Below are 13,377 nucleotides of genomic sequence, written 5' to 3' on the forward strand. Positions count from 1 at the left end.
GCCAGGACCACACACCCTGTTCCATGGACTTCAGAGTTTCTAGTCAACAGCCCAGCCACTGCAGAGCGCCGGACAGGAGAAACTGGAATGTCCCACCTCAGGGCTGTCCCTCGGTGCCCACAGTGGTGCTGTGTCTTTTGTGTCCTGAGTGGCCTCTAGAGCCCAAGCACCTCCCGAAGGCACAAGGGACACCAACAAGGAACATGAAATAAAACTCACTCACTCACATCTTGGACATGAGGCGACCTGGAGGCATGGCCGTGGCTGGCGGAGCTGGGGCTGAGCCGGGACCGTTGCCAGAAAGCGAATATCTGTGGACATCTTTAAACTGTCTCTCTGGCACATCATTCCAATTAAACCTCACCTAGCGTTCTCATTTTAATAACTTAATCTGGAGATCACATCTTGCTTCCTCTCCCTGAGGGCCCGAGGCAGCACACAGTAAAAGCCCAAACACACAGGACAGTCAGAGAAATAAAGACACAGATCAGTGGCGGAGATAACCCTCTAGGAACCTGAGATAAGACGGTCATTGTCCTGCGTGTTGAATTTGGCTCCGGTTTTCTGGCAGCCACAGTTACAAAGAAAACAGAGTGGCTTATTCAGTTAGGACTGCCTGGCTGCCTGGCTGAAGGAAGGAAGGAGACACAAGTTCAAGGAGGGCACGAAGCCCGTTTCCTGGTGCTAAATTCCGCTAGGATTTATCTTGCGGACCTTTATTTCAGGGGCACTAAGTCACAACCCGAACAACAATCCTTTGCAGCAGATGATGAATCATTCTTCAATTGGCAGCTTTAGCCCCATAAGTGGGCCCTTGATAAAAGGTGAGGGTGGTAGTATCAAACTGAACCGCAACTCGGCAGAGACAGTTCTTGAAGGATCGGCTGAATGGGCCCAGACAGATGGGTTGAAGTTGGACATATGGCGGCATGGGGAGAGAGTTCCAGGCAGAGGGAACAATTTACTCAATAAATATTTACTTAGCACGTACTCTGAGCCAGGCCTTGTCAGTGGGTGCTGGGGACACACAGATGGCCTTGGCCTTTGAGGTTGTGGACCGGGGGGCCAGCTGCATAGACAGGTAATTACCAGCGGTGTGGCCAGATGAGGGGGCAAACAGGGTGAGCTGGGGGCCCGGGCAGACACACCCGAGGCAGCCTATAGGTCCGAAGCCTCCCAGAAAAGATGCTTCTGAACTGTCTCTTGAAGATCAAATAGGAATTTTTTGCATGAAGACGGCACGTTGGGGTGGGGAGGAGGGTATTCTGGGCAGAGAGGACGGCACACACAAAGGCCTGGGGTAAGGGAGAGCTGACACACAACAGCTCAGGATGGCTGAGCACAAGGAGTGAGGAAGGGGGCCGGGAGATGAGGCCGGGGAGGGGAAAGGGGCCAGATCCCCGAGGGCCACCTGAACCGCTGTGTGTGCGCTTCCCCCTCTAGGACACGGGGAGAATTTTAAACAGGAGAAGGATATGATCACTGCTTCAGATGGCACAGCCCTTTCCTCAAAGGAGGTGGTCAAGCTACCAGGGTGGCCCTCAGCTGACAGACCCACTGGAGGTCCTTGATGACTCCCACCGCCATGCCTGGGACGTGGTCTGCAGCTGGCCGGGGCCCCAGCCTGGCCATCCAGGACCCCATGGATGACTACACATGACAAAGGCCTGTCCCACTGTCCAGGGCTGGCTGTGGTGAGCCACCATCTGGAATATGACCCTTAGCATCAAAGCCTCGGGCCACCAGCTGCCTGTGAGCAGCCCACAGGGTGGAGTGGACCTTGACCTTCAGCACTCGTCCCACCCTGGCCATTCTGACAGTCTCTTCATTTCAGAATGAACAGTGGGCGATGGGGCTCAGACAAGCTCTATAAAACCCCAGATGTTTCTAGAAAGTATCTGCTTTCGGATTTTTTAGAGCAACTGTAGAGGGAGTTAGAAGATAACAGTTAAGCTTATTTACAACTCTATATATTTGTCTCTTCCAATACCTGTTTCCATAGAAACAACAGGAATAGCCACCAGTTCAAAGCCAAGTGCAGTCCATGACTTCCAAAGCCCCCATTTACTTCCACAGAAAAAAAAGGATGGTAACAGCACGGAATGTGGAGGGAAGTTTGAAATACTCCCCGGTCCCAAACTGCCCTTCGCTTGATGACTGCCCCAGCGGGCAGGCGGCCGCAGACCCCAGTGGGCAGGGAGTGCTGGGGGAGGGCTGCTTGGCAGCCTGTGGAGACGGCCTCCCGCCAATTGCTGAGCGAACACCACACTCGGCTCCGTGGGTGAGCGCACGGCACAAAATCCCGTCTCCTTCACAGCCTGCCTGGGGAGGGGGCGGGAGATGGCGTCGGGGAGGGCAGGCTGCCTCGTGGCCGCCCCGTGGCTCTCCTGGGTGACCTAGAGTGCCGTCCACTCTTTTCTCTCCACTTTAACATCATCCCAGAATGGTCAAGTGGAGCGCTAAGAGGTGGCCTGGGCTAGAAGGCAGGCTTGGGAAAAAAAACCAAAACACCCTCCTATCTCAGTTCACAGGCTGTCTTCACACCATCAGATGCACCGCTTTTAGTTTTGGGGAAATTAACTCAAATTATTTTCCTTTAAAAGAAAAAAAAAAAAGCCCCAGATGGGTGTGTGTGTATGCACACATAAACAACTTTGTCAACTCCTGGTTTTCATCTTACTTGATCTGAAAACAGCACTTGACACACTTCATCAAAACTTTCTTCTTGAGACGCTTTCTTCATTTGGTTTCCTAGACACCGAACTCATCTGATTTTTTCTTCTTATCTCTGTGGCTCTCCTCACCGGTCCTCTTTGCTGTCTCCCCCCAACCTCCCCGACCCCCACGCACTGGCGCGACTGAAGTGCCCCTGGTCCTTGTCTCTCCTCCATCTATACGGCCCCTGCCACCACCCCCTCCAAGGCTTCCCATCTCATCTCTGTCGACAGCGTGTGAGCTCCCATCCTCAGCCCACACCTCCTGCTGAACTCCAGACCTGCACGTTCAACACCTCCTCACTGTTGCTACTAGCAGAGGAGGTGCTCAAAAAAGGAGAATTTTCCCCCCAAGAAAACAAGTTATATTTTAAAACTCTTTTCACATGCTTGGCAGATTTACCCCCACCTGCTACATACGAAATGCAGACACATTGAACCTGCTCATCAGACTCCATAGAGCAGAGGAAGGAAAGGCTGAGGTGCAATGAGGGAGCACCGAGCACAAGTGTGGGGCCAGGCCATGTGCGGGGCCCCTGTCGGTCCCCAGCTTGGTCTAGGGCCTCTGTCTCCGGAGACTTCTCCTTCCTCCTCCAAGTTTCCCTGGTGCGTGGACTATTCTCTCTCCCGTGCTCCAGCCCACGGATGGCTCCCCCTCCTGGCCACCTCCTTCCTTTCTGACACCACTTCCAAGTCCCCTTCCCTGGCTTCTCCCCTTGTTCCCATCCCCACTTCTCAGTTCCTAGGGCCCCAGTCAGGACATCTTCACTTCTCACTGCACCTCTCCCTGGGGGCCCACACTCACTCCCTCAGCTCCCATCCTCAGTGGGCTGACTGCCCCTCCCCCAAGTCTCTATCTCGAGGACGAACTGCTCCTTTGTGCTCTAGTACCCTGTGCCCAATCTTCCAAGCCCCTCTGCTCAGAAATGAAGCCCTCCTGTTCCCTCCCAAGCCCGCTCCTCATTCCGCACCCTGCCTCAGGGAAGAGATCCTCCGTCCGTCCGACAGCCAGTCAGAGCTCTGGGCATTGCCCTCGCTGCCTCCCTGTCCCTCCCCCTCGGCGTCCGTCATTCACCACGCCTTGTCACGTCTGCTCACTTACCATCTCTCAAATCCACCTGCTTCTCTTTGTTCCCATTGCAACTGCCCTGCTTGAAGGTGCCACCGGCACCTGCCTGGGCCACTGTGAACACCATCGCTGGGCCCCAGCCTCGCCCTCCATTTGTTCCCACCCGCAGCCAGGGAAAGTCTGATCCTGTCACCTTCCTGATGAATTGTCTTTAATTTTGAGGTTTTAACTTCTCTGCTTAGCACACAAGGTCCCTAACAACCAGGCTCTGCCCGCACCATCTTTGCTCTTCCCGTCACTTCCCCAAAGGCACCCTTGGCTGTGGCTGGCAAAGCTATTTTGTATATATATGGTCTTTAAGGAACAATGGGATACTCACTTCATGCTTAGTAGTGAGACATCAGATGCTTCCCCTAAAACTGGAAACAAGGTGAGGATGTCCCCTCCCACCACTGCTATTCAACACAGTGCTGGGAGTCCCAGCCAATACAAAAACAAGACCAGAAAGGAAATAAAAGGTATACAGATTGGGAAGGAAGAAATAAAATTGTTTGCAGATGACTGTTTGTGTAGAAAGTCCCAAAGAACATCCCTCCAGGAACTAGCAAGTAATTACAACAAGGTGGTAGGGAACAGCAGCTTAATACACAAATGTCAATTGCTTTCCTATATACCAGAAATGAGCAATTGGAATTTGAACTTAAAAACATAATGCCATTTATATTAGCACCAAAACCAAAATTACTTAGGTATAAATCTAACGAAATGTGTGTAAGATCTGTGTGCGGAAATCTACAAAACTCCGATGAAATAAATCAAAGTAGATCTATTTAAATGGAAAGTTATGTGATGTTCACAGCTAGGAAGACTCAATACGGCATTGTTGTGAAGATGTCTTTCCTCCCAGCGTGGTCTCCTGAGATTCGATGCAATCCCAATCAAACAGCAAGTTGCTTTGTGGATATCAACAAACTGACTCTAAAGTTTACACGAAGAGGCGAAGGCTAAGAACAGCGAACACAATGCTGAAGAACAAAAGTCAGAGGACTCTGACACTACTCAACTTCAAGACTTACTGGGAAACTACAGTAACCGAGACAGCGTGGTGTCAGTGAAACAGAATAAAGAGCCCCAAAACTGACCCATGAAACTACAGGTGACCGATCTATGCCAGGGATGCAAAGGCAATCCGATTGAGAAGGACAGTATTGGGTGACCTGAAAAGTTCGTGTGTTTTTTCCTGTAAAATACAAGATGTTTTTCATTTTCACCAATAACTTTATTGATTTGGTTACCTTGACTATGTCAGTTAGCTCCCACATGATCATTCTCAATTAACATCTCGATTTAATTGCTATCAGCTTCCACTGGCCTACCTGACCGTGAGCACCTCTCCCTGGACGTGGAGCATCGTCCAAGGAGGAAACTCCAGCACGAGACTTCGCAAACCTCTTTTGACACATTTGATCAGTCACAGCGCCTTCTCCGTACACTGTGGAAATCTTTTGTTTTTCTTTTGCGTTTCAGTTGTGTTTTTACCTTTCTTGAAATAATGAAGCATAATATGCTGAAAGTGTTGTGCATTTTCTTCCATCTTCAGTATTTAAATGGCTACACAAACATTCACCAGTTTGGATAAGCTTTAAAATGCACACTGATATGACAGCTGTCACAATACAATCTAAGAAAATTGTTTTGGATAAAGTTAAAGACAACTAAGTGCAATTAGAGCCATCTTATGGAAAAAAAACAAGTGAAGTTTTTGGCCAACCCAATATTTTCGACAAATAGTGCTGAAACAGCTAAGCATTTATGTGCATAAAAATGAATCTAGACACTGACCTTGTGCCTTTCGCAAAAATTAGCTCCAAAAGGATTAGAGGCCTGAAGTAAAAGGCGAAACTATAAAACCTGTGGAAGGTAATAGGAGAAAATCGAGGTGCCCTTGGATTTGGCAGTGGAGTTTTAGATGCAACACCAAAAGCATGATCCATGAAAGAAATAATTGATAAGTTGGACTGTATTAAAATTTAAAAACTCTGCTCTGCCAAAGACAATGTTAAGAGAAAGAAAAGACAAGACACAGACCGAGAGGAAGTATACCTGGCGCATAACAAGAGCTATGTAAATGTTCATTAGGTAGAATGAATGAGTAAGAATGAATGAGGCTCTGGCAGCCAGACGCCTCCAGCAGGGCTTCAGAATCCGATTTTCACGCCCTGGATACCTGAGGGCACTCTCACTGGGAGAACCACCTCCATCCGTCCTTCCTGTTACTCTCCAACCCTTCATCCTGTTTCTTTATTAGAATCCATGGGACCTAAAATAATTAGGCTTGTTTGCCTGCAGGTTACTGTCTATCAGCCCCCACTGGCCTGTGGGTGCCATGAGACCAAAGGCCATGGCTGCTGTGCTCACTTCCGTCTCTGCAGCGGAAGATGGAAGGTGCCTGCGGGGCTGCTGAGCTGGGCTGTGATGATGCCCTGTCCCAAAACAGCAAGTGGTCAAGCGGGGGAGGGGGTGGGCAGGGAGGCACTCAGCACAGACTAACAGCGGGCTAAACATCCCCCCAGAGGAGTGTTCAGGGTGCTAGGGACTGGAGCAGATGAGAGCAGGCTTGAAAATGGGGTGGAGCCAAGGCACTCAGGGACACATCCCCGTAGAGGTAACACAGGCCTGGTACTGAAGTTCCGATACTCGTCAGAGACGGCTCTAGAGGGAGGGGAGCACGAGAGTGGGCTTGAAAATGACACACAGAGCCAGGCCTGTGACTGGCATCCGGAAGTGTTCAGAATATCCAGAACAATCTAAGCCATCTGAGGTAGGTGAGGGTAGATCTCTGAGTCCCTCTCCCCCAAGTGCAGACTTTCTCTCTCGCCGGGGGTCCTAGAGAAAACAGCCCCTTGAGGAGAATCGAGGACATCTCATCCCTGGGCACCCTGTCCAACCCTCACGCTGAGGACGGCAGAAAACAACTGACAGCTTAGCACTGTTTGGTGGAAAACCAACAGGCCTGTGGGTCGGCGGATCAAGGGGCTCTGCTACCATGGCAACAGTGACAGGGCAACCCTAAACTAAGAGAATAAGAGGAGCAGTCCAGAAAAGGTTTAGAGAGCAATCACAGCAGACACTTAGAGGGAAACACGGAGACAGGGCACCCAGCTTGAGAGCCAGAGCTGGCTCCCCTCCCGCCCCGCCTCGGATGCTCTGGATGCCCTGGGGCAGGACCCTCCCACTTTCCGACTCCGTTTCCTCATCTGCACAGAGAAGCATTTCCGTGGTGCCCCGCAGCTCCTCAGTTTGAGAACCATTGCCCTGGAAGGTCTCGCAAGGGCGAGGGCTCTATGCCTAGAACTTCTTACAGAAAGAAAGGAGCGAAGGAAGGTGTTGACAGCAAACCATCACTTCCACGGGTCAGACTCCGCAAGACCGATCTCCTTTAAACGGTCCAAGGGGTGAGGCTTCCTGAGTCCATTTCCGGAGTCTGCTGACTCAGGGTGACTCCAGCGCTACAGGCCCCCTACCCCCACCCCCCACCACAGCGGGAACCTGGGAAACCCCTAGTGAATGCTTGGCCCCCACCTTAACCTTGGATGGAGGTAGCAGCATCCTGTCTGCTTGCCTGTCCTTAGGCTCAGCATCAGGCCAGCTGGGTCTGGTTTCTGTCCACCTGCCCCCACTCCAGATCTCCCCATGGGCTCTGTTCGACTGGCCTTCCTAACCTTTCTATGTCCTGGGCCCTCGCCCAGAGGTCTATGAAAAGCCCTAAAAACCGCCAAGCACTGTCATGCATTGAAAGTCAGGGTTGGGTAGTAGGTGAGAGGACAGTTAGTGGTGTTGCCACTGACCTGCTGGGCAATCCTGGGTAAGTTATCTAACCTCTCTGGGCTTCTGGTTCCCCATCATGAAAATGAGATCGTGCCTCCTCCACAGGGTTACTGTGAGGACTCAGTGAGTTAACACACAAAGCTAGCTATTGTCACCACCATCATTATTACTACCATTAGCGTTACTGCCTGAGATTGTCATCACCCACTAGCCGGGGGAGGGGTGGCCCAGTTAGCCAATGGCAGTCAGCTCTTCCTCACATGGACATCCTGACTGGATCTCCAGATCCTGGTGGTGGGTGGGGAACTCCCTCAGGATGGACTGCGGGGCGGGGCAGCTCCTTTGCCTCCTGTGCAGGTGAATGGCGGCCAGATATCACCTCCATTCTGGAAACAGCCTGTCTACCCAAGTGTCCTCAGCTGAGTCCCTGCCCCCTTGATCCAGGGGCACAGCCAGTGCTGGTTCTGCTTCCTCCCAGGACGTACACTTAAGGCAACGAGATGGAGGCGCACAGCCCTAAATCTCCCTCCTGAATCCCCGCCGTCAGGAACCGTGCCCTCAGCCACTGCTCCGGCTGCATCACTCCTCACCGGGCCAAGTAATCCCTCTGTCCGTCTCCAGACAAAGGAGTCTGGGCGTCTCATTTGCTAGAAAACCTACTTGTCTAGAAGGATATAAACTGTCCCCGATGCATAAAATGACCATTTCCAGTTTAGCTTAAGAATTCACACAAATATTTCTGTGACAATTGGGAGAACTGGAGAAGATTCCAGCTTTCTCACTAGAATTTGCTGCACCGTAGGAAAGCCACGACACACAGCACACCCCGTTCAGCTGGCTCCCTCCAACAAAGGCATGTTCAACCGTCCTGAGAGGAAATCAGCGAAAATGCAAACTCCCGCATCTTGAACATCCCCCCTCGGGAGTGTCCCAGGAAGATCACTGAGTGGAGGGCGAGGCTGAACGTGAGATCATTCCAGCAGATAGTTAATAATGCCTTTATGCAACATTTAAAAAAGGTTCAACAGCAAATCTCTGATGTCGAATGTGTGAAAATAAATCTATGGTATTTCACTTTGAAAATCATACAGTCGCGCAAAGGAGCCCTCAGCACGCCCATTCCCGAGCAGCGCTCACCAGGGGGCCTATTTTATAGAAGAGAATAAGAACGGACCAATCGATAGATACTGTATGTGAGGATTTCTACGACGCGTAGCAAGTATACTCATTTAAGCGGCCCAGATTCCCCTTCCTTCTGGACATACCAGCACACCTAGACAAGCTCTCTCACCACTCCCCGCCCCACCAGGAGTGAAGACCTTGTGCCCGGCCTTCCGGACATGACGCAGGCCTCAGACGGGACGGAGCAGCAACAGTGAGGTGCTCCTGATGGAGCAGGTGGCCCGCGTGGACCTTGGACGATTCCCCCGTGACTACCCCGGTTTCCTCTCACGAAGGGCACCTCGGGCGGCCGAGCAGATGGGCTGCCTCTGCCCCTGTGCGTCTGGGAGCGGTGTCCCGCAGGCCTCCCTCCCGCTGGTGCCGGCGCTTACCTCCATGCTGTAGCTCTCCACCGTCCTTCTCAGGGGGTCCACAGCCTGCCAGCAAATCAGGATGCACAGGTCGATGAGCAGCATGCCCCCGACGATCACAAGCAGTTTCTGGTCCTTGATGATCTGCAGAGAGGGCAAGAGCAGGGCGTGGGGGACATGAGAGACAGCTTCCTGGGCAGAAGCTGGAAGTCAGGTCACCTTCAGCCTGAGGATCTCCTGAGACCCTCCGTCATCTATAGGATAAATCAGCCAAGCTCCTCTGCCGGACATTCAAGGTCTTTCCTGAGCTTGGCCTGGCCACGCCTCCCCCCTCACACACGCATGTGCTCGGTCAGCCTGACAGCTCCTGGTCTGCAGCCCTGCTGCGACCCTCGCCTCCCACTCCTTCTCAGGGGCCGCTTCTTTGGCTGCAACACGCTTTCCTTTCAGTCTGGCAAACTCCTAATAGTCCTTAAAGACCCAGATCCATTGTCGCCTCCTCCACAAAGTCCCTCTCACTCCCACGGCAGAACTAATTTCTCCAACAGCACCGTCCGCACACTCGTCAGGGGTAGTGACAGTAGCACAGGCATCAGCACCAAAAAGAACAGCTGCCGTTTAATGAACACTCACTCTGTGCTGCCTCTGGGTTGACCCTTTCCATACATCATTTTGCCCATAGAGACACACATTATTATTCCCATTTAATGGATAAAGAAACTGAGGCTGGTGCAGGGTTAAGTAACTAGCTCGGCACAATATTGCTACTAAGTGGTGAAGCCCCGATTTGAACCAAGCTCCTCCTGTCTCCAGAGTCCATGCCCTCCGACAGTTACAGCCCCGACCAGACGCTACACCAAGTTGTATCCACACCCGCCCTCCCCGGTAAACATTTATTTGTGCGCCCGCAGTACCTGGCAGGGCCTGGCACGCCGTGGGAGCTGGCTGGATTGCACTGAGATGAAGGACTATAAAAGAGAGAAATACAACTCCCATCCCTCTGTGCAGTCTGTGATATCTTTATTGCGCCGTGGAGCTCCCACCCCACTTTCTGTCTGTCTGGTAGGGACTGGCCTGGGGACAAACACTGTCAGCGCCGAAGCAAACTGGTGTCTCACTCGCTGCCTGTTTATGGCCCCCCTCCTCCCAATAAAAGCTAATGTGATGAAGTAGTCCGAGAAAGGATTATAGAAAAAGAAACAAAACGGAGGCAGAAGCTGAAGAAATATCACCAGGTCTGGCTTTTAATGATTAAAGCCATTTTTAAACTGGAAACGGAAACTCAAGGGGCCGCTCTGCAGCCGAACTGTGAAAAGAACAGGAAGACAGTGTTTCTGAGCTGGTGCCAGGGAGATCCAATCCACCAAAGCCACTTTATCTGGGGGTGGGCGCTGGCAGAGCCCCTTCTGTGAGATTTTCCAGAAGCCTCTAGTGAACCACCCGTGCTTTGCAGCAACCCAGCTAACCTGCGCCCCCTGGGGAGGTAAGCAACCCCCTGCCAGCCTTGGGAAGTTGGGGCAAAAGGAAGAAACGCCCGAGGAGCTTAGGACTCAGAGGACAGGCTGGCAGGGCGATGCCCTCGCGGGGCCGTGTGAGCCCCCACGCACTCGCTCGCACGGTGCCTGACCGCTGGAAGGTCTTTCCCCAACCTTTCTGCCGCACCCTCCTACCCTTGTGTCCCTGTGAGTAGCCACTTCACACTGTACGTGTGATAACGTGACTCACGTCTGTCTTCCTACTACATGGTAAGCTCTGCACAGCTTGGCTTTCGCTAATTGCCCTATTCTTAGTGCCTGTCCGAGCCATGCCTGGGAACAGCACTCAGTAAGCACTGGCTGATGGATGATGATCTAGGCAGACAAGCCCCGAGCACTCGCTCTTGCCGGCCCTGTGCCCGGCACTGGCGACAGAGATGGACAGACTCTGGCGCTGCCCTCCAGGGCTGGCAGGAGAGACAGACTTGTCCTGGGTGATTACAAGAGGGTGCTGGAGGAGAGGAGGTGGCTTCACAGGGGAGGAGCTAGAGGCCCCTGGGGGCTGGTGGGGAGGGGACGTCAGGCAGAGGAAGCAGCAGGGCAACCTCACAGAGCGGGAAGAGCTCCCGGGATGGCAGCTGAGGGGAGGGCCTATGGCGTGTCGCCCCTGGTTCTAGAGTCCTCTGTGACTCCCTATCACCCACAGGACAAATCCAGCCAAGCGGCCACTCCCAAACACCACATGCATGTCATTGATGCTTAGCCTCTCTCCTTACTCTGTAGCTGAGCTGTGGTTTTCACCCTTTGGGCCTTTGTCGGTGCTGGTTCTTTTGTCTGAAACACCCAGCTCTTTCTGTGAGAGGCTTTGTGCGTGGCTGGGTGAGTGGGGCGGGGGGTTGGGGGTGGCTGCAGGCCGGGCTGGCTGGAGGGGGAGAGCTTGCATGACATATAATGGGGCCTCACGAGAGTCCGCTGGAAGTTCAAGCATCTTTAAGCATCGGTGTGATGGGAGCAATGTGCACACTGAGGGGTGGATCCGAGGCGGCAGCCTGAGGTGGGAGACCAGTTAGAAGCCGGGGCAGTGGCCTGGTGAGGGTGGGGGGAGGCTCGATGCAGAGCAGTGACGGCCAGGATGGACGGGAGGATGCCAGGGCCACCAACACTGGGCGGCCTCCTGTCCATCCAGCTTCCGGCGCTCAGTCCTACCCCCCACCCCCCTCCTCCGTAAGTGCCAGCACCTCCAGATCCTGTCTTTTCTGCCAAGGCTTTCTCATGAGACTAAAGGCTGACTCTTCTTCCCAATGTCTTACTTCCAGGAAGCAGTGACCTTGAACTTGCTCCCATTTTCTGGTCTCTTCCTGAGAGCTCATGAGGTTCAGGAGTGTGGAACGCCTTATATCTCAGCACACAAAACCTCAGGTCTGTTGGGATCACACAGTGTGCCCTGGACAAGAAGCAGCACACTGAAGGGGAAGAGCTGAGAAGCTCAGGATGGAGCTGCACTCAGTGAGTCACCGGCAGGGGGCGCAGATTTCCCTCCAGAGTGGATGCAGCACCTTCCTGCAGCTGCCTGCATGGGAAGGCACCCATGTGGCACAGCTGGCCTTAAAACTTGATAAATGTGATAAAGTCTTTCCAACTTTAAGGCTCAAGTATGAAGTCTGAGGTAGCACGGGGCAGTGGAAAGACAGGATTTGGGATTACATGGGCCTGGGCTGGAGTCCCAGCCACATCTCTTGGTGTCTGTGTGACCCTGGGCAAATCACTTCTCTCTCTCTTCTGCATCCCTCATTTACAAAATGGCCAGGCGCAGGGACACAGGGTGCAGGGAGGCTCATGTACTAAGTATGGTGCCAAGGGACGAACATGGGTTTGGGACTTAGAAGACCTCGTTCTAATCCCAGGTCTTGACAAAAGGGATCTCGGGCATGCTGTACAACATTGCAAGGCTTGCTTCCTCCTCTAAAACCAGGACCATGGAGCCCTAGGCTGCAGAGTTGGTATAAGAGCAAAATGAGATGTACGGAGAGCACTAGTTAGAGTATCCGGCACAGATGAGATGCTCATAAGCTAGGAACCGGATGGGAAACTTGAGTTTGGGGTGAAGAATCGCCACAACAAGCACCATGTCCCAAAGAGGGATGGACCGCAATGCAGCATCTGCAGAGTTGTCTGTAAACAGGTTGTCCCCACGGCAGCAGGGGTGTAAAAAGTGGGCGCGTGTATGTGGTGGCGTGTGGGGGATCTGGGTAGGGGTTCTGGGTGGGGCTGAATCCAGAAGAGGAGTTTGGAAAGAAGTGCCAGGATATTACGAGACCCTGCCCCCAGGTGAGAGGATGGGGGGTGGGGTGGGGATGGTTCCTCCTTGGCCTCAAATCAAGAGAGAGAATTGAGAGATGCTCTAGGAAGAGCACTCAGGGAGCTTGATTGAGAGGGGTCCCTGCAGCCTTGGGGACCCCAGGAACTGGTGGTGCCTGACTGTTGTCTGGGAAGCCTACAGGGGGATGACAGGCTGGCCAGCTGCCCCTCAGGTGAGGGGGGGGCAGGGCAAAAAAGAGGGGCAGCTGAAGTGGTGAGATCAACTTGAAATGCTCGAGATTGTAGGCGCAAAGGGTGCAGGAGTGCCTCCTACAGAGCAGACGTGGCCCACAGAGCAAGGGCGGGCTGTGTGGGCCTGTGCAAGATAAGCCGGGGGGTGGGGTGAGCCCAGGAGTGGGGAACCACCAGATGCTCAGGGGTGGAGGAAGAAGCCACAAATG

General features: G+C 53.0%; 1 protein-coding gene across 1 annotated transcript in view; it reads right to left on the reverse strand.

The window, feature by feature from the left end:
* Positions 1-13,377, reverse strand: part of GABBR2 (gamma-aminobutyric acid type B receptor subunit 2) — a 330,068-nt gene that overhangs the window by 45,086 nt on the left and 271,605 nt on the right. The window contains exon 13 of the mRNA XM_028531783.2: positions 9,165-9,287. Coding sequence (XP_028387584.1) covers positions 9,165-9,287 — 123 coding nt within the window. The remainder of the gene's footprint in view (positions 1-9,164; positions 9,288-13,377) is intronic.

This window comes from Phyllostomus discolor, chromosome 3 (genome assembly GCF_004126475.2).
Source record: "Phyllostomus discolor isolate MPI-MPIP mPhyDis1 chromosome 3, mPhyDis1.pri.v3, whole genome shotgun sequence".
NCBI lineage: Eukaryota > Metazoa > Chordata > Mammalia > Chiroptera > Phyllostomidae > Phyllostomus > Phyllostomus discolor.